Source organism: Leptosomus discolor, chromosome 2 (assembly GCF_034619465.1).
Source record: "Leptosomus discolor isolate bLepDis1 chromosome 2, bLepDis1.hap2, whole genome shotgun sequence".
Classification (NCBI taxonomy): domain Eukaryota; kingdom Metazoa; phylum Chordata; class Aves; order Leptosomiformes; family Leptosomidae; genus Leptosomus; species Leptosomus discolor.
In genome coordinates, this window is record NC_141392.1 from 66797376 (window position 1) to 66819604 (window position 22229).

The 22229-nt window shown below is 39.3% G+C and overlaps 1 protein-coding gene across 1 annotated transcript in view; it reads right to left on the reverse strand.

Annotated features, from left to right (window-relative positions):
* Positions 1-228: 228 nt before the first annotated feature.
* The window catches only part of LAMA2 (laminin subunit alpha 2), a 284721-nt gene continuing 262720 nt past the window's right edge, over positions 229-22229 (reverse strand). The window contains exons 57-66 of the mRNA XM_086460446.1: positions 18983-19159; positions 17955-18165; positions 15366-15425; positions 12805-12917; positions 10598-10787; positions 7819-7974; positions 4166-4319; positions 3673-3803; positions 2827-3049; positions 229-386 (exon numbers count right to left, since the gene is read on the reverse strand). Coding sequence (XP_086316572.1) covers positions 229-386; positions 2827-3049; positions 3673-3803; positions 4166-4319; positions 7819-7974; positions 10598-10787; positions 12805-12917; positions 15366-15425; positions 17955-18165; positions 18983-19159 — 1573 coding nt within the window. The remainder of the gene's footprint in view (positions 387-2826; positions 3050-3672; positions 3804-4165; positions 4320-7818; positions 7975-10597; positions 10788-12804; positions 12918-15365; positions 15426-17954; positions 18166-18982; positions 19160-22229) is intronic.

The following is a 22229-nucleotide window of genomic DNA, read 5'->3' on the forward strand; positions in this document are numbered from 1 at the left end:
GATAGATAAAAATTATTGCTCTACTCCCTAAGGAAGGGGGCTGGGGGAAAGGATTGCTTCTTGCATTCTTGGGAGGTAGCTTGAAATAGCCATTTGAATATACCAGAAACACTACTCAAATACTTGCATAAAGACATTTTATTATGAAGGTAATGTATATATAGATTTTTTTTTCTTTTTTTAATCTGAGGTGCTTATATAAACAGACCCATACCAGCTGAATGACAGTTAGTTTGCAGGGCATGACAGTGGTTGAACACCCTTCAGCTCCAAAGCTTTACTGAAGTTAATCTCTTGAGCTTTAGCAGTACCCTTGGTGAGCTTCAAAAATCGAATACATCCTTTAAAACGGATATTAGTGGTCAGCCCAAACTGAGTCACACCATCTGAAGGAGGGAAAAAAAAGGCAAGAGGAATTATGTTAGAATAGATACTTAAGTTTGTTCTTTTAGGGCCCTGCAGGAGAATAGATGTACCCAGCAATATATTAATATGTTTATTTGCCGTATATCTTCTTTATTAAAAAAATGACAAATGTTATGAGTGAATGTGATAAATGCTAATGTTAGTGGTAACAAACGAGTTTTCTTTCCTTTTTCTGTCCTAGCATGACAGTTGCAGAATCTGAACACATTTAAAATGTTATTGTAAACCACGTAACTCAGTTACATGACACAGAGGAAATACGGAAAATGGCCAAATTGCAGCTTACTATCTACAAATGGTGTATGATGCCAACTTCTCAAGCTATTTATCCATGACAAAATGGATGCAATTCTCAGCCCTAACTTCATGAGAAAGCCAGTTCCACAGTATGGGCTGCAGGTGTCATTTAAGGAACAGTTTTGAGAGTTTTCAAGCATTCTGATTTTTTTTTTTTTTTTTGTGCTGATAGTAAAGCCAGGGATTTGAGTACATCTCTTCCACTAAAGAAGGGGGTAGAAGTGAGGGTTGGTTTGACTGGGAAGCTGGAAATATTTCCCTTAACTGCTTGAAATTCATGGCCTGACTTGTTTCTCAGTGTTCTTCCAAGTGAAAAAGTGGCTACAGGGATGCACTCTGATACAAATCTATGTGACTGATAAAGTAAGGATGGCAGAAATAGCTTTACACCTGTAGAGGACCGACTGGCCATAGCATTATGCTGTTTCACAGACGATGAGAAGCCTGAATCCATCTGTTCCTCCTTGCACAGGGAAGAGTGATAGTAGGAGATGAGTAATGGCTTTTATGGGTAACCAGGAATTTATATTCTTGCCCACGCTCTGGTGGCAAAAAGTTTGTCTGCACAGAAAATTCTCCACTAACTAATTCTAGCTGGTTTATAGCTGTTTTGCACTGTCTATGCAGCCAGCAGAAGCCTCAAGAAGACTGGAAAATACAAACGCTTACTAATTTTACAATATCCCATGACACTGTGTTTTAAATGTGTGATGAGGCTGTCTAGGTATTGGGAATGTTAAAACAAATCTTGGATGAGCTAGACTAGACAGCAAGAGAAGCGTGAGGTGTTTAAATGTGCATGTAGGTTTATTAAATCATTTCGTAACTTGCCATGTGGCTGAACTCGGGCATATCACTTCAACGTGATACAAGCGTAGGCTTGTTTTGTACAGATTGCAGTGTTACTTCCATTTGTTTTTCTTGCTATTTTCCTCTTGACGTGCAGTCCAGAACGAGATAGTAACTCCATCTGCAGTGTTTCTTTAGTGCTAGCTCCTATGTTAGAATCCTGTTTTGTTATAGAAAGGCTGTCACAATGGTGTTTTCCTTCTGGCACAAAGTTGTTGGTCCTTATCAAAAGTCTGTGACTGAAGTACAACTCATATCTCAGTATCAAGAACATATCTGAAAATGTTCTGAAGCTTGAGAGAGAAGCTTTTTGGATGCACTCTATCACACATTAGAATAGGGGGGAAAAAACAACTTCCAGAAACTCATTTAGGAATTAACTCAAGAGGCATCTTGCCCTTGACCTCCGTATGCACTAGAGCAGACACATACTGCAAACATACTTAGCTTTTTTCTTTGCAAGCTAGAGGGAAACTTTATTATAAATGCAACAAAATTGGCACGTTGCAAACAACTGTGTTTTCAGAAAGTAAACTACTACTAGATAAACTTACTGATTGTCTATCAACAGATGAATACTAGCATTTGTTATCAGCTTAGTGGAAGATGAAGCTAGCTACAGAGCTCAGCCCAGTTCTGGATCATGTTCAGTTAACTCTGCATGAAGCAAGTTTTCTTGAGGGCTTCCTGAATCCTAAGTAGCAAATTTTGGTTGTGTGTTTTTTTTTTTTTTTCTTTAAAAACCACCAGACCATGAGCAAAGACATTAATCAGAAAGAGATGGTGTCCTCTCACCTCTCTGTGCAAGCTGCTGTCCAGATTCTTCAGTTCCTCAGGTTTTACAGGCCGATTTACACACACAGTCCTCTGCCCCCGCAAAGGCACATATGTATTCTTTAGCTAAACTGAAATTTGCCAAATGCTGTTACTACTGAAACATAATGATTATTCTATTATTAAACAGCAAGTTTTAAGAGGGAGGCTGTGTGTGCGGGCAGAAAGTCTGCCTGCTCCTCTGTGACAGTGCCTACATTTGAAACCGGGCAGGGGGATCTGCGAGAGTACCTTGGCGCTGCAGAACTTCTTGTTCCGAAACGGAGCTGGATGCAGAGACAAGCATCCATGCCAGCTGATACAAACTTGGACAGTCTTACCCTTCATCTTTAGCATACTAGCCCTAATGGCATTTAAGACATTACCAAGGTGGCATTGCTAGAGCATAAGCGAAGCATCATTTGCGTGTTAAATGCTCACCAGGATATCCTCCGACAAAGACAGGGTCGTTAGTGTCTGCTGAGGTCGAGGCCCTGTTTGGGCTGTTACCATCCACCTGTCTGTCATCCACAGTCAGCTCGACACGGTGTTTGATCTTGTTTGCAAGAACTTTATGCCACTGTCCATCACACAAACTGCCTGGTGCATCAGGCTCATAGATAGCAGAGAATCGGCCTGCGCCATTGTCAACGTGAAACATCACCTGGAAAGTGTGACATGGAAGTCAGCAAGTTCTCAAAAGAGTTCTACACTTCTTTTTTTATGTATTTTTTAAAAAATTTAAAGTCAGCATGCTCAGACTGCACACACTAAAGCTCTAATTTAATACCAGACTCTATGTGGATTGCTGTCCCTCTGGGATCTGGGTTATGTCACTGAGATAAACACTAGTGGAAATATGCAAAATTGTTGTATAGGTTGTAATTTTTCCAGTCTTATGTCTTAGTTTTGTGGTGTTTCACCCCCCCACGTCAAGCTCTTTATAGTGATAGATTACTGGCAGGTTTTCCAGACTGTGAAATAAAAGATATATACAGAAAGTAGTATCATTAATGACAAAGCCCTTCTGCAAAACTTTTCATATCGTCACTAATTTAAGTCCTGATGTTGCAGTTTTAGGAAAATCAAGTGTTACAGAATCTTTTAAAATAGCTTTGTAAAAGTGTTAAGAGCCTCTTGATGTATAGGAAGTGGCAAGTGCTGCACATAGGAGAGCCCTGATATTGACTGAGACACCTTGAGATTGGGGTAGTATGCTTGCATTTAAACTACCTGTGCTTTTGAAAACCAGTCTCTATAAAGGGCCAAGAATGCTCTGCTACTCACTTTTCCGTCTACTAATTCAATGCCAAGGCCATCCATTTTCTGGCTGCTGACTCCTAGGAGAACACCGTTCATTCGTGTTGTACGGAATTCAAATTCCACGAGCAGGTCTGTTCCCACTTTGTATGCACCAACTTGGAGAGAAAAGGGGAAGCGTAATAGAAAGAAGAAAAGTATTTAGTACATTATTACTAATAATCACACAAAGTGTGTTGCCAGTAATGCAAGGTAACTAACTCAGCATTATTAATGCACTCCATTTCATGGGAAGTCATGTAAGTAACCGTTACGGTGGCTGTGCTTAGTGTGAGACGTTGCTAGAAAGTCATATAGTTTATCCCTAGGCAGAATAAGATAACTAAAAATGATCAGCGAGAGTTTCAAGTATCCATCTCACTTTGCCTCCAGTCAACAGTAGTTAGGTAGCACTGGAAGTTTTTGAAAGCAGAACCTCTTTCACTATTCTTTGTCTATCAGCAGAATTCCTGTTTATTACCTGTTTTGGCAAAGCCTGTTCCATCAAAATATGTTCCTTTCTGTGCAGTGACGAAGCATTTTCCAACGTTGAAACTGGAAGTTGGATTATCCAGGTCAACAGGTGATTCTGTCATTTTAAAACTTCTGATGCAGCCATCGATGCTATAGGTGACCTGAAGTCAATATTTCGAACAAAATGTAAAACTGTGCAAAGCAATCTGAAATGCTCAGAATAAAGGCCTAAATTATGTCATCAAAAAATACCTTTCCTCAGCTTCTCTGCTGAATTTATGGAGCTGAATAAAACTTGAATTTTACACGGCTAATCCTTAATATCTGATTGTAATTGGTATCTAATCTTAGTCATACTGAGGATGAATTATATTACTTTTCAGGGGTGTGATCTGAGTCACATCTATTTGGCTTAATGGAGGGGACATAAAATGATATACTGCATAATGAAACATAGCAAATTACATCAGCAGTGCAGGAATTTAATGGCCTATACTTTGCCTTTTTAATTGACTAGGTTATGGGGTTTGCAAGTAGATGAAGATCCAGATGTAGTTCTCTGGGCTGCTGATAATTTTGCTAGGGCGCTTTTATTTTTTTTCCTTCCCTTTGATCACTTTACGACGAGCCTAATGTTGCGTGGTAAACCAGAGCCAATGCAGCTACACAGGTACTAAAATGAACAAAGCCCATACTTCCAGGCTGTTGACCGTACATAGTTCTTCAATAATAACTGTATATAGGTCTGCTGACCACAGTGACAAGGGCCACGCTGTTGGCCAGAGAGGCAGATGGAGGCAGGGGAAGCGCCCGGGTGTATGGAGGCCCCTGTGCAGGCTAGCAAACTGCAACTCCAGTTTGGCTTCTGCACTGGGAGAACATTACTGTGACCCTGAGCAGGTGGTGTGTGCACACTTAAGCGGGTGGTGTAACTAAGTGAGTTCCTGCCTGCAGCAGGAGTGAGGGGCTGCCCAGGCTACACCCTGGGTTGCCTGGGTGTGATCAGTGCAGCCCAGTGGGACCTCTGAAAGCCATTGCCATCCCCCCCGCCAAGAGCTCTCCCTCCCTTGTTTCTCTGACGTATGCAGAAGCTGCATTTTGGTTCCCAGTTTCGGACAAAGGCTTTGATCTTTGACTTAGAGTCAGGAAAATTTATCATGGCTATCAGTGGGAGAGACAAAAACGCTAAACATGTACTTCGAGGAAGAAAAGGAAGATGTATTCATAAACAATGCAGTAGGAAGGAGGAAAATAAAAATCAGCATGTAAAATACAGCATAGAAATATGTACAAATACAGAAAGGAGCAAGGCACCCCTGCAGAGAGAAGTCTTGATCCTGTACGCTACTTCCTCTAACAACATCCTGACTAGTGATTTGAAAGAATTTCCAAAGAATTTCTTTCCTTGTAAATCAAAGCTGAATGTACTGTGGAATTATATAGCTTATTACTGCTAAATACACCTGTACAAAATTCTCATGAGAACTCGAGCAATACCAGTGAATAAATTCAGTTCTGGGCTGGGCAATGCTTTCTGTCAGATTCTTCATAAATAGACCTTTTCCTAATTTCTAAGTGAAAGTCATCTCCAGACCAAAAGATTTTGTTATCAAAAAAGAAAAATGCCACAAAGAAAACAAATCTTGCTGTCTTCACTATGAGAATAAATCATAGAAATACAAGACTTGTAGAGAGGTCGATAACATTCTCTAACTTTAAAATTTCACTTTCTTTATGTGGTAACAGGCAATATAACCTCTTTTGCTGAGAGCAGAGTTTTGAGTGCTTAAAACGTGACATCTTCTGAAGCCAGACGAGTAGGTATCAGTCTTCTGCACTGAATAGCAAGCCAGCCCACCTACGGTTATGTATTAGACTAGTGTCTATAAAGGCTGATGTGTGTTTAGAAGAAAGCCCTAACAAAGATAATACATCCTTTCAACTTACTTTGCTTCAGAGCCTTTACATGAAGCCTACAACACAACACACTATTAATACATTATGTGGTGTATTTTACTGAGAATGATTGAAAGGCAAGCACTGTTTTTTACCTTCTGTGAATGACATTTGAAGTCACAGCTTCATTTAAATCCCAAAGCACATAAGACTGTCAGGATCTGACATGACTGTTATTGCCAGACTGAGCCACTTATCTGCACAGGTTCCCTCCATTCCGACAATGAACAATAAATAGGTAAGGATCTAGTGTTACCTTTCTCCTTACATTAGTATTTGTAAATTGCAGATGTATTTCAAAGACCATAATTTGATAGTATTAGGAATTATATTTTGTGGTTAATTAAGTATTGCTTTTGTTTTTCAGTGCCTCATATCTGGTTTGGTAAATTCAGATGATCAGTAGATTTGCCTCAGTTTGGGCTTACTGCACAATCCATAATTTGCTGACAAATCTGATCTTGCAGGTCGGTTTTCTTTATGGAATATGACTCTCAGATTTAGAGTGGTTACTCTTCCTCTTCGTTCCCCAACCACGAACTACTGTAGGGACTTATTTAAGCAGGATCTAGGAATTCCTTTTCTGTATGTCTTTTGTCTGCCCAAACTGGTGGACTCTTGCCTGTCTAGACCAGTATTTGCCATTCCATAACTGTCTTACTACAATGGTGTTTATTCACGAGCAGTTTCTTTTTGAGTCTGGTTTGTTTCCTTACCAGGATTTGTACTTTTGCCTTTTCTTTACCGATTCTGTATAACCAACCAGTATGAGCCTAAACATTGCTGCTACTGACTTTCCAGCTTTTGTCTGAATGTGCTACACTACATGCCCAATTTGTTGTTTGCTATTATTAAATTCACTCAAGTTCTGGCTTCTGCTCTGAAAGACTCCTCTGTGCAGAGGCAAAAATAAAGCAGGGAAGAGGTTTTTCTCTGATTCTGATACTGACATATCTTGGGGGGGTGAGAGGGCAGCAGGTAAGTGAGATGACTGACATGGACTTGTGCAGATAGGTGCAGTAAATGGCCTGGGTGAGGAAATACAGTGTTCCTAGTTAATTCTACAAAGTTTAGATGATATTGACCTCTCTGGGCTCTCTGTTTGCCAAGGTATCTTCTGTGTCAGCATGGAAGCTGGGCATTTAGACTGGAACAGTGATAAATTGATACATGCACATTTGATTTGGAAACAGAAAGAGGACAACAGAGTTTTCATGGCCTTACTTCAAAATACATTCTCTCTAGTTTAGTAATAACAACACAAAACCAATTACTACAGTAAGTTGCAGTACTACTGGGTACTTTGTCCAGGGTGATTTTAGCTTCTGCTGCTTCTCTTAGGAGATGCTTTCACTGTTTATTAGCATTTATTGCTGGACAAATTACAGCCAAGAGAAAGCGCAAGTAGTATTCAGGACCTGATACTCTAGCTGCACAGTGATCCAAGTGGATACAAATGTATGGATCTTTCTACTTTTCCATGGAAGCAGATAAATAACTCTGCTATTTCTAGTCCTTTGCATTAACTGGTTTCTGAGTCAGATCTTTCCACTGAAAAAATGTAGTGTACCTCAAGTAAGGTCCATTTTATCTATATCCTTGTGCAGTCTGAGGGAAAAGCAAAATAAAACAAAACTGGGAAGACATAGGTACCAACTAAGACATACTTAAAGAGTATAAGCTAACTTAAATGAACTTGCTTACCGGACCAATTCTTCTAGTTGTGTAGTTAATGGGCAATCCTCCAACATACAGCATTCCTACAACATCCAATATATCAGCCTTCTTGGGGCTAACAGTCCTGTTTGAAGCATCATCTACTATAAGGTTTCCTTCTTGTTTCGTTCGAATTACTTTTATCTAAAAAGACACACAAATGCAACACAATTACAGATAGTTTTCTCACAACAAAGTGTTTCCAGATTGTAACCAGCCTTACAGTCCAAAATACATAACAATACAGGAGAAAGCACAGGAGCAGTTAACAGAAGTACTGTGGCAGCAACTATGGATAACATTCATGGAATAGAGCTTCTGCGCAAGGTTTTTTTCAAACATATGACTGCCTTTCAATTACATCCGAGTCACAGGGCATAATGAGTATTATTTATTAGAATTACTTTAGGTATAAATAGGGCTCCTTTAAAAAGTTTCATTGTTACTATCATAGGCATGACACAATATTGTTTTTCCAGGAATCAGACATCAGTTTTAAGTACTGGGAATAGTAAATGCTGAATGTTAATGGCACCGGTTGCAAATCTTTATTGCAGCACATGTTTGCAGACAATACAGATAAACAGTGAATTTATGATTCCACTAGTTTGGATGTGCCTCAGATCATAGTTCATGCTAGAGTAAATATAATACCAAATACGTTCTGTTGGTATTATGGCTTCTGTTCAGACAAATGGGCTGTGAATCATATGGAGGAAGAGCAATTGTTGAAGAGTTCAGGAAATTCTACCTCAACAACCATAGGCCAATTACTTTCCAAAGGTTTACACTGAAAGCTCTACAAATCAGTATAATAATGGTTCTGTACAATAAAGGGATAAATGTAAAATGTAACATTTCTAAACAATGCAAGATTTCTAAACAGCACGGTAGTTAGGTCACCAGAGTAGCAAAGAGAGAGGAACAGGATTTTTCTTTGGCTTTTCTTTAACATGGCTGCTTCTGCTTCAGTGTGGCAGCACATCTGTCATGTAACGGGAAAGACTGAACACTGACAAGGGGTGGCCTGAAGTTGAGGGACTAAAACACTGGGTCAGGCTGCCCAGAGAGGTGGTAGAAGCCAAATCACTGTAAACATTCAAGGTGAGGTTGGATGGGGCTCTGAGTAACCTGATCCAGTTGAAGATGTCCCTGCTCACTGCAGGGGGGTTGGACTAGATGACCTTTAAAGGCCCCTTCCAACCCAAACGATTCTATGATTCTATGAACTTGGTGTTTACAGACAACTGTAAATTTGAGATGGACAGTTATGCCTTGGGCAGAAGGAGAATTTAGTGAAGGAGAACTGGGAACAGACAGTCTTACAAAAAACCTAAAGAGAAAGCAGCAGCATGGTATGTCTTCTGTAGGCCTGATGGTGATGTTTTAAACTAAACCAATTCAAGTGGAGAAAAGGTTATCACTAAAAGGATTATTTAAGAAGCAGCCTGTGGTCTTTTCTTAAAGAGGTTGCTTTCCTGCCACCCAAAAAAAAAAAAACCCAAAAAAAAGGACTTTCTTGTGCTTTTTGGGAACTGTGACTTTGGATTTTGTCTTCATTCTTTCCTACAAAAAAAGGGATCTACAACAAGGGCTCCTCTCTCACAGACTGCCAAGCTGCATGCCCAAAGAGCACAATCTTCCATTAAGAATATATGCTCCAGTTAGTTCTCTTAGAATATAGAGAAAACGGCTAAAAGAGCAAAACACATCTCTTCTGTATTTATAAAGGGTCTAGCAGAAAGGGGCCCTGGTCTACTGCCAGTGCTCCTAGGCATTATATAAACCAGACAAATAATGACTACAACTTTATTTTTTCCCCTCATGAAAAACCTTGCTATAGAGTATTTGCTACCATCAAAAAGTTCATGAATAAAAATCCTGTGAAAATAAAATTCCTGCAGAACAGGGTAGGAATGAAGCAGAGAGGCACTATGGATGACTGCAAAGAAGGTTTTGTAAGGTCAATTCAAGCATAACAGAAAATGCAGTTAGATTTTTTTTTCTCATTTGGTGATAGAGATACGGATGATGACTTTGCAAATATCTGTCCAAAATTTAATGTGTCTTATAGTATATAACTTGAATACACAGTTACATGTATTCTTTTCTCCTCTGTCTTTATTGGTGCCTTCAAACATGTTATCTAAGGAACATACTATGTGTCTGTTGTCCTTGGCCCAGTAAATACAAAACTTCATGGTTGTGATATTATTCCTTCCCTTGCCATCCAGATGTCACAGGCATTGGATATAAATGCTTCCTCTTACAAAGTCACAGAAGGAGCTGCCAAATACATCCGTGAATATCTTATTTATTCCCTAATGAATTGATTCAATAGTGCAGGGAAGATTTACTTAAGTGTTACTTCTTAGCATTATGGCTGAACAATGACATTATTAACATAGAAACAACTGGCTTTAATGATGTATTCCATCATCATGAGCTGATACTCACCTGAGCCCTGTTAGGCAGAAAGGAACATTTTCTGCAGTTCCTTACCATACATGGGACATATTCTAACTATTTCCAGAAATGTGTTCCAGAAATTTCCAGAAATTTCAAAGACCAGCACTAACTTTTTTTATTTTTTGGAATATCTACTGTGTAATTAATGGTGAATCTGAAAGCACAAATTCTGCAGACAACGGAAAATCCTAGTTGTAAAGTTAAGCTTGTATAGCCTACATTTTGCAAATATCTTAAGGCAAAACAAAGCTCGCTTTTAGCATTACAAAGAATAATTTAGCATTAGAGACTATTATACCTTGTGCCACTGGCCATCATTTATTTTGTTGGAAGTCATTGTGTTGGTGTCTCCACTCCCCAGATCATAGCTGAAGTAAGGCAGTCCATTCTTTATCTGAACTGTAGCAAAATCAGCATGGTTGATGCGGGCCATATAAAACAGCAAGCCAGAATCAGCTGTTGTTCGGACTTCAAATTCAATTGTAAGTCTGGAAATCAAACAAAGGAAAAGATATTAGGAGTCAGACAGTAGACAAATTTATCTGCTTTACCTTTTTGTGTTCCTCTAAATGAACTTTACAGTTAGTGGCCCATTTTACTAGTCCATCAGTTTAAGAGAAATAATTTGGTTATATGTGAATTGCATTTCACATACATCTGATCCCTGACATGTGAGTGTTCATTAGTCCCTTTGCTGTGGAAATACAAAAGTGCAACCTTGGCACAGAATTTTGAGATATAATTCTCAGCTGCAGCTGTAGTTGCTAGAAAATCCCAGTGTTTGTAAAATTCCAGCAGTGTTATCAGTCGTCCACACACATAATGCTCATAAAGAGAAGTGAGCTGGAATATTGAGTTTCTAATGAGTTGTATTGAAGACAGGTTGCAAAACTTTTAAAGATGCAGAGAGAAGAGTTTACAACTAGGATATAAAACATTTAATCTGATTTCTCCCAACAGAAAGTGGGGGTGTGTCTGAGGAGGTCTGCTGACACCTTGGACAGAACGGTCATGCTGAAAACCTTCCCTACAGCAAAGAACCTGGGAAAAAAAATGATTTAGATTATCCAGAAGCTAAGGTTGTACTGGTAGCACATCACTAACCTAGCCCAAGCTGAGCTGCAAAGTCAGTACCTGAAAGTAGTTGACAATATAAATGTGAAAATGATCAGGCCAGGATTCTTATTTGAAAAGAAGATAGGCAAGGACTGTAGAATTACATATTTATTCTAATTATATTCCTAGTTTTCTAAAATTAGCATATGTTACAATACGCAGTACAGCTTCTTTATAGGTAAAAATAAGTCTGAGGCTGATGGACTAGCAACTATAAGGCAGCAAAAATGTTTAGTGGTGTGACATGACACATTTGTTAATGAACATGTGTCTTCAGAGAAAAAATGAACAACAAGCTATAACTTCACAAATCTATTGAAAACAGCTCCATTTTTATAAGTAGCTCTTGGAATTCCTTTGCATATCACATATAAATGTATACGTTGTTATACTTTGGGAGGACAATGTAATTTTGCCTGTTTACTGTGCAAGTTTGACCTTAACAATCAGAGTAAAGGGGAAAAAAGGTTTGCTTATTACAAGAAATTATCAGGTTACTGAAGCAAGAAAATTTCTTCCGAAAAAGCAACCTATGAACTCAGTTGCATGACCTGGTTCCATTCTTCTGTTTGTTTTTCTGCAAATCAGTTTGGGATCTGTGTGTGCCCAAACCTTTACAAACAAAGAGGTAAACTTTTTGTGAGAGCTACTTAGGTACTTCATCGCTTTGATTTCATAGAATCGCAGAATCATAGAATGGTTTGGGTTGGAAGTGACTTCAAAGATCGTCCCATTCCTACCCCCCTGCCATGAGCAGGGACACCTCCCACCAGACCAGGTTGCTCAAAGCCCCATCCAACTTGGCCTTGAACACTGCCAGGGAAGGGGCAGCCACAGCTTCTCTGGGCAATCCGTGACAGTGTCTCACCACCCTCACAGTGAAGAACAACTTCCTTACACTAATCTAAATCTCCCTCTTTCAGTTTGAAACTGTTACCCCTCGTCCTATCACCACACTCCCTGAATCAAGGGTCCCTCCCCACCTTTCCTGTAGGCCCCCTTGAAGTACTGGAAGGCCACTATAAGGTCTCCCCAGAATTTCCTCTTCTCCAGGCTGAACAACCCCATCTCTCTCAGCCTGTCCTCATAGGAGAGGTGCTCCAGCTCCCTGACCATCGTCATGGCCCTCCTCTGGACTTTGTCGAGCAGCTCTGTGTCCTTTTTATGCTGGGGTCCCCAGAGCTGAATGCAGTACTGCAGGTGGGCTCTCACCAGAGCAGAGTATGCTTTAATGTTTTTTAGGTTTTCTTAAGGAAATGAAGTAGCCATGGGATGTGATCTTTTTCAGATTATGACCATAATTTTGGGAGATGCTTCTGAGAATATTAGAAGGGGCATTTTATTTTGACACTATTCCATCAAAACTCGTTGATAAAATAAACTGTATACCTGTTTTTCACTTTGGTGTCATCAAATGCAACTGCAATGTGGCTGTTCCTTGAAAGACCGAATTGCTTGCCACCTTCCAAAATGGCCGGTTCTGTGTCAGCAGCACAGGCACCCTGCAAAATATACAGCAATCATACAAACTTCCATGTTTTGTATCTATCTATCTCAGCTGTGAACATGCTGGAAGTCTTCCAGCTGCTCAGGACTGAAAATATTCCACCTAGTCTAGACACTGGCCCTGCAGTTTTCCAGTATGTGGATGTCTCATCACACCAGCTAAAGTTATAAACCAGTATGACAGGAACTTGGTGTAAAAGCAGAGCTCATTAAGCTAGCTGTAAGAGCAAATAAAAGTAATATATGAACATTGCTGCTTTCATTCCACCAGTGGACATTTACAAGAGTCTTAAGTGATTTCCAGGCAGTTCACTGTACTCTTAGCTCACATAACTGAGTTTTACACGGTAGGATGCCCTCTTACAGAAATGAAGCAAGACTTAACTTTTAAAGGGATGCATTGCTGTCAAATTGAAAACTAGTCACCTTAAAAATAATGAGTTAAAAGTAGTATCAGATCCTATACCTGTCAACGATTCCTACATTTTACTTCTTTATATTGTTCTACAATTGTATTCTTTGTTTTTTCTGCTGTTGTTTCCCCTGGTGCTGTTGAAAGCTCCCCCCCAAACAATAAAAGAAGCCAAATACCTGATGGATAGAAGTACAACTGTTAAACTCCCTGAGCTGTCTGATGTAGACACATCACCCAGGGGGTAAAGAAAGAAACCCCTCCCTGTCTGTTCCACTTCTATTAATCTTAAAGTGGTGCAACAATGGAAGGTAAAATATCTTCTGCCCAGTATAATTTCCTCTTTTTAATTTCACCAGGTCTTTTAATCTCTGGCCCTAAAGCTCTTGTATAGGGGTGCCTGGGGCAATGGGAGACCATGGTAATTACCAGCTCCTACTTAGGTCTAGCTTTTGCCTCCCACTGAGAGTATTATGAAGAAACTACTCAAAGGATCTAACACAACACAGTATCAGGACAATACCACTGGGGAAAAAAACAAACTTTGATAGCTGCCAGCTCTGTTTTCAAGCACTGTGGCTGATATAATTTTGGATTGGCAACAGTCTCTTACTTGAGCCCTGACACAGCAGGGACCTGCAAAGCACAAGGTGCAGTGCTTTGCTGACAAAGAGCTCTTTCTGTGAAACATTTTGAAAATGTCATGAATGACTCATCAAGCACTGAGATTTCAGCCACAAAGAGGAAATTTCTTTCCCCCTCTCACCCAGTTTTTCAGTACTGTTATATTTTTTGCTTTCACATGTCATAAAAATCTTCACAACAGTACGAGCACAGCTAAAAATTAGTTTTCCACAATGAATGCTCTGGTTTGAATATGACAGAGTAGAACACCATGCATCATGACAAATACACATCAATGTGCCATGGAGGGAATAAACAGGGAAAATTCAGCAGGACCGACAAAGTTATGAATGTGTGATGGCAGTCTTCCTGTGATCATCAAATAGAAAAAAAAAATCCCATAATGCTGGGTAAAGTTTCTAATTATTCTAAGCTTTATAGGTTTATCTAGAAGTTTAACAACTATATTAATAATAATACAGTGTATATAATACTTTTAATAGCATTTGGGGTTATTAAAATTTGAAGATAGGGACTAACTATCGGTGCTGGAACAACAGGAAAGAATTGGAAAATAAACTATCACACACTTTTCTGTGGCACAGTTTTATATATTACGTCGTAAAAGGACATATTCTGACAGTAAATTCAATCCTAGGCTGGTATATGTTAGTAAAGGGCCTGGCCCTGACACTTTAGCTGCTCCGCAGCATCAGCAAACACTGCAATTTTCTTCATCCCAGCAGGAGGAGTGTAAGAAAGGGCAAGGAGTGGGGGGAGAGTGCCAAACACACTGTGATGGTTGGAACCACAGCAAGCATACACCAATTATTTACTGATTAAATACTGATTGACAATAGTGAACATTCATTAGGTTGATGTGGGAATGTCAGTAAAAGGAAACAAAATCAGTAGGGCATGCTTAAACAACTTACAGGTTTTATTTAGAAGCCTGTGTCTGCTTCCACTTTATCTAAGGACAGCCAGTTTTACAGCCTTCACATGACTGTGAACTAAGCATGGATCATCAGCCTCTATTAAAATATCCCAGCTTTGTTTTTTCAGTAATGGCCTTAAGGTGTCCTGAGTTCAAACCTGTCTGCTTAATAATAATCCCATATTACCCGAAAACCTCAAGACTGAACTCCTAGCTGCACTTTACTTCAGTCTTGTCAGATGTCAAGGACTTGACTGGTAAGTCAAGAAGCTCGGTGTGTACCACAGCGGAAATGAAGAACAGAAAAGCTCACTAGTGAACTGTCACACATTCTCTACAAACAATGCTGTATTAGCAATTAAAAGAAAGTAATTAGGGGGAAAAGGGAGCACTGCTGAAGCAGTCTCCACAGTTCATTGAATAGTGTTAATAAAACAATGAAGTAATGCATGGAGAAATCGTGGAAAATACCGTCATGGAGGCAAATGCAGAAGTAATGCTGGCGCTCTTCATTTCAGTGGCAAGCGAATCCTGAGAAGCAGTGAATAACATGAGGCAGAAGCAGCAGTTACCCAATGTTGAGAAACATTTTGGCATCCGTAGCAAGCAGCAGCAGCAGACTGGTGACCAGTGTATTTCCCAACTGTCCTACTAGATCTTGTCTTGCCTTTAGTAGAGGGTAGGGATTTTTTCATCTCGGATTGAACTCCCCTCCCCTTTTACATGCAGATGGATAATAGGGATAAAAAAGGTCCTAAAAGGACTTAAGTAGAACAGATAACTTATTTAGGCCTACTGTGTGGAAATAATTTTTTTTCTTCTGTATGTTTTCCATATACAGACCTTCTATACTGACCTATAGTATAACTGTCATGTGAGTGCTGTCTCATTATCAGACTGTAGTTAGTTATTTTGCTGCAACATTCCCCAGAAAAATACTTTGGAGAACTTACTTAGATGAATGTAAAAACTATCCAAGAGCTTGCCTTACAATACTTTCAAGTCTTCAGAATACTAAAATGGTTTCATTTTTCCCAAGAGAGAAAGTGGAGTAATGGTGTTTTATTTATATTTTTATTTTGAACTCCTGTTTCAAGTTCTGGCTCTGGATATGTGATAATACAAAACTCACCTATTTACAATGAGACTAGTTTCTGGTATTAATGAGTAGATCTATACCTCTCAATTTTGCTATTTAAAAGTTAGTGTTTAGTGTCTTAGAAAGTGTGCACTTTCTCATGTGCTTCAGTGGATTTTTTATTTTGTTTATAATGCTTGATCAATGGATAATATGACTGCAGTCTTCCACAACAGTGAACATTAAACTAGATAACCCTTGTTATCTTGTTGACTGGTTCCTTATCTTTCTATGGCAGCCCTACTTTACTGCAAACTTGCTTACTTTCAACTCCAAACAATGCATCGGATCCCTCGTGTTACAACTACTCCACCTTGTGGGAACGAATCAAAAATGCTGCCCTAGAGAATTAAAAGGCCAACACACATAACTCTGGGGCACGGGGCAGGGTAATAACTAAGATGGAGCTTGTCTGTCTTGAACCCTAGGCTCCCATTTCCAGGGACACAGATGGCCGCATCTTTCAGCAGTGCCTGAGAAGTCCTAGATAAAGCTGTGCCATATGCACCTGGCCAATGAAGGTGGCTATGAATCTCAAATATAAAATTAATCTTAACGACTTAGGAGGTTTGGCCCAATTTTTGTACCCTTTTTGGTAGGAAAACATTGTTAGAAATCCTACCTATGTCCAAGGAAAACCAGATACAAATTCTGAAAACACATCAGGTAACACGGGGTGACTGCAGCAATGAATTCCTGTTACTTTGTCTCTGACTGATAGACTTACAGCCAACTTACGGAAAATCACAATTCTTTAGTTGATTTTTTTTTTTTTTTTTTTTTTGGTCTTCATGCAATTAAATGATAATCTTAATTTCTGAGTCACGCAGAAAAATCCAATCCAAACAAACTCAGTGTTCCGTAATGTTATGTCAGTAAGAAAGTGCAATATGGGAATGAAGATTAAACCTGACCTAGTGTGGGAGAGCCTCCCAAAATGGTTAGAAGATCTTACGAAGCCAATCTGGGAGAAACTGTCAACTGAACAGAGAAACTGACTCTTTTGTATTTGGTACATATAAAAAGGGAATTTAAATACTACAGTTGTTAACTTCTCAAAACTCTCTTATTATGGTAGTGTAAATGGGCTCCTAACTGGGAAACGTGCAGTCTTTTCACACTTGAAAACCTTACCCATACTGAATTATAACCTGCATAAACCCATGGGTTGTAGGCAGTTGTAACAAAATGCAAAGGCTTTGCCCCTCAAGAATATCTTCCAGTGGATAAATTATTAATTTTAATATTCAGATATCTAAACATATCTTTATGTTGCATCAACTTGTCAAACTGCTACACTTGTGACAGAAGAAGTTTCTTCTTAAATTTTGTTGTATAAGGCTGCTTGCCGCTATTCAGGTATTTAAGATTTCTGGCAACAGCAGCTGAGCTCAATTTAGCAGTGACTGGGGTTTCAGTTCTTAAGTTCGTAAGTCTCCTGACTAAAGTTGTAAAATAGCAGTGGAGGAACTGCCATATCAAACAGACCTTTCTGGTTTACCTGTTTCTTCATCCTGTCACTGACACGGCTGTTATCATGTGCTTCAGAGAACAGCACAAGAGATATCATAATGACATGGATTTCCCATAGGAAAGCTTCCCTTCCAACCCTGATCAGATATTGCTTGGCTTACATCCTGAAGTGCAAGGGTTTAGGGCTAAGCATGCAAGCCGAAGGGAATTCTACTGCTATATCATTCTTTGAATTACTCTTGTGATAATCCAAGCAAATGACATCAACCAGTTTTCCATTATCCACAGGTTTTACTGACCTGCAACAAGGTGTTCCCTTTACAATATCATGCTGAATTGTTACTATTTTTGTAGCACATTACTTCATTATTCTTGATGGCTAATTGTCCAATTTTACCTGGAAAAAGAAACTTTTCAAACTTTACCTGAGTGAAGTGATCTACACTTACAAGTGCTGGAGATAGAGACGGTGTTGGAGGAGGAGGGGAAGCAGGAGGCACCCTTTCTTTCTCTCCATTAATATCTGGTTCAGGTTGGATCAGGACTGTTGTGTGGATTGGTTTATCTTCATCCTCAGGTGGCCTAACCTCTGGTTCTAGAGAGGGACATCGGCCAATATCTGCATTTTCAAAGGACACGGGTTGAGCAAAGTCCATGGGGCTGAGAATACACAAAGAAATTGATGTCCGTTATTAAATTTTCCGCCTTTTTACTATCCATTTATAAAGAATAGCTATATGCTGCAGTGTAATTCTGCTTCACAGGACACAAGAGCCAGGATTCATCCCTTCTGTTTTAGGTACTAAGTGGGACATTTAAATTAGAGGTGATAGTTACCATTGGCTTTCGTTCCTACAGTCAGTGCAGAGACAGGCATCCTCTCTGGCAAGCTTTACCAGCCTAGGTAAGCTGAATCACATTGCTGAGAACTCCTTCTCTCTGAAGTACATTAATGGAGTGTGGGGTGATGAGATCCTAATTTAGGTACTTCAGTTATGTGAAAGATTTAGATTGGAACTTTCTATAAAGGTTTTACTTTATTGACTGTTCCCTTTCTTTTTGCTTGAATGTTCCTTCCAGACTACTGCAGCATGCACTTTCCACAAAGCAAATTAATTCCCATGGTGGTTCTCAGAATTTGTGTGCTCTTGGAAATCAACCTTAGTTAAAATAAAGTGGTACAGTACACCATAAATACCTATCACTGAGGCAAGTCTTACTGCAGCGTCATTGTTGAACTTCTCTGATTTTATGGATGAATAGATAGGTGTTGGCTTGTCTGTAAAATAGTTCATTAATTGCATAGCCTATGGAGTGTATATTGTAGACAAAAAAAGGAAGGGCATGTCAAGAAAACAGATCATATTCTACAATTTGCTGTTAGTATGATTCCTTGCAACAATGAAGTTTTTTTGGCAGCCAAGGTAGTTAACCAGACCTCATTAACTGGACATTTGTTGGCGTCAGTGAAACTTACGTGGCATTAATGACAAGATTCCATATACAGCCCTCAAATGGTGGTATGTTTCTGATAGGTGCAGTCTGAAACTGAGAAGAAGTACCCCCCACGAAGAGTTTCTTAACAGAAATGGGCTGGTCTGTTGGCAATCTCTGAGTCTGGCCTTTGTCTTCATCTACTTGAACAGTGAACATCCTGTGAAAAAGATTTGAAAGCAAAGAGATATATATTTTACTATGGCTATTGCTTGTATTGAAATCACCACTTTGCAGGCCCCATTTACTCCTACACCAGCTATAACACTGAGCAACTCAAATTATGTCATTAGCAGCTCACATTAAATGCATATTAACCACTCAAGGCTTCCAGCTACTGCTGTGCTTCCATGGGAGTTCTCTGACAGAGCTTGGCAAAGCTGTGCTGCGAAGAGGTGACAATATCAGTCACTGGTTGAACAGGAAGCAGTGGTTTGTAGTGTAGCAACACTGACATGGTAAGGGCCAAGCCCGCTCTACTGTGATGGTAGATGCAATCTTCTAGTGCTCCGCAGTATGGGAACAGTGTGGGGTCACATTTTGTTTGGGCACCCTATTTCCTGGTTTGTACAAGTTATTACCTTCTTGCTGGGTGACAAACGCTGCTACAGACTGCTCTGATTGCAGAACCAACCGCAGATAAATACTGTACACTTTTTAAAAGATCTGGTAGCTTTTTTTCTGGGGGAGGCAGCAGAGCAGGAAAATTGCTGATTGTTCACCATATACTGATGCAAGTGCTGTAATTCATTCTTATGGGTAATGCACATGCTACAAGTTAAAGACAAAGCAGTCCCGTGGAAGATACTGTTAAGGCTGAACAGAGAAAGGTAGAAGCCTCTGAAGCACAGCACCACTCACTGACCAAGCCAAGTGAAAAAAGAGCAAAGAGGAAAGGGGTAAGTATGGTGAAGGGCATTATTCTGGTAGGAGCAAGAATCCAAATATGAAAGAAAGGCTGAATGCTCTTGCCTGTCAAAGCTACCGAGACGCAAATGTTGTGGGTTTGTACCACATTTACAGGAAAACATGGTAAAGGGGACAGAAAGTGAAAAAATAGTTTGCCAAGTCATACTTTGTGTATGCTGGGAAAGCAGCATTAATTTAAGGGCTGTGGAATAGAGGACAGTGGATTATTTTGATGGGTAACATATATAACAAGGTATAGCAACAAGAGTCAAAAATTTAACTGCTGTCTTTGGGACAATTAACCATTGATGAAACAGAAAATCTCCAACTTCTGAACAAATCCAGCTCAAGGTGAGCTGAGTTGCAAAGGTTGGATAAGAACTTCAGTATTTTTGAAGGTGAATGTTAAACACTAGTTGACATAATTTCTTTATGTTGTTAGACTATATTTGATAGAAATTAGCCAGGAGACAATCAAGACCACCAAAACCCCTCTATTTGTCTCCGGTAAACTCTGATGTGATTTACGAAGTGCAGTTTTTATTTCAAATATGTTACAGTCATGCTAAACATCAGGACCTAATTATTCAAGCATCTTTGAGTACAATTAGGCTGGGAATCTATAAGTAAGTTGCTTGATTTTTCAAAATTACTGAGCATCCTTACAACATATCAGAAATAATCAGTTTCTGGCAAATAACCTCTCTTTTTTCAACTGCAAAATTATATTGAACTCCAATATTCTTCCTTAGCAATAATTACAAATGTTGCCAACTGAATACTGAAAATGTTTATTGAAGAGAATCCAGTTTTCATATGTAGAAAGCTTGGCTTTGTTATTTACACAAGTCCTAGACAGAACCGAATAGTCAGTTAAGCACCTGAATTAGATATCTGTTGTACTACATGCAAATTGTCCTGTTTCCTCATAGTTTTGGATTGATTCCTTTGGTCTAGAAAGCTGTAGAGTAAGTGATTAATTTTTCAAAGGGTTGGAGGAAGTGGGTATTAAAAGACGTAACTTTTGGGACAATCTCTAGGATTTCCCCCAGACCGTTCAGCAATGGAAACAGGAGAGAATTTTCTCTGAGGGCAGTTCAGAGGTAGTCTGTTCTAATTTAGGTTCAGTGAAGTGTCTCAGAGAGGACACTTCACTACCTTCAGAGGAAGTGTAGGGAAATCAGACTGTCAAGACTCGAGTTATCCTCTGTGCTGCTACATGTTTGCCATGGCTACTGATTGTCAGTATTTTCCTCAGCATGCAATATTTCATCCCATCTTCAGCCATTACCATAGTAAACTTTTTGGCTCCAAGCAGAACCATACAATGATGTGCACTAGTCTTCAACAGTAACCTATAATTACCTTGGAAGAGAAAGCAAATACTTCATAATTATATGGACAATTATCTCTCTGAAGAGTTTTCGAAAGATGTTCCTCATATTTAATTGAATAAAGCTTGAGTTTGTGATGAGCAGAGGGGTTAATCTTAATTTATATCTTTTCACATCCATTTCAGGTTACAGAAACTGCAGAGTTCAGACAATTTGTTTTGTAACAAAGCTACTTTGAAAACACAGAGGTTTCATCTGAACAAGCATCATCACTGGATGGCATTGTACAGCAATTGTGTGTTGATGTATTTTCACAGGTCAGGCTATTGTACTTGCTATAGCACTACATAAAATAACTATTGTTTAGAGCTTCTTATTATCATCTGCATATTCATGTTCTGTCACAGTGACACAAAATGTTTCACAAAATGCAGTCATCCATTTCTAAAATAACTTTTTCTCCCAAAGAATTTAGTTTTACCCGAAGTAGTCATTGAAGCTGGGGAGAGATGTTGTTTGAAGGCATTATTTACAAGATTTTTTAAAACGATACAATAGAAATACAGTCAGAAAATTATACTGACAAAGGATAAAGCAAAGCAAATTATAGACAGGACAGAAGGGCACCTCGGGACTAAACGGACAGGAATTGTAACTTAAGAAGGCTGCAGTGTTGTGGCAGTAAAAGGGTGAAGCCTAGTGTTCAGCGTGTTTGGACAAGCACATTTTGTAACATGTCACATCTTCTTTCTGACTTATTTTTTAAACAAAACAGAACAACCCTGTGCATAGTGCACTAATCCACTGAATGTCTGTACACTATGTACACATTTGTATGTCCAAATGTTCACAACAGACGCTACTTGGAACAAGGGCTATTCCAGGTCATAAATAACACTGACTGCCTGGGTCCTACACACTACAGTAATGCTGTTTCTAATCACTTTCTGAACAGTGAAGTGAAATTAGCATTTTTTTTACAATGTC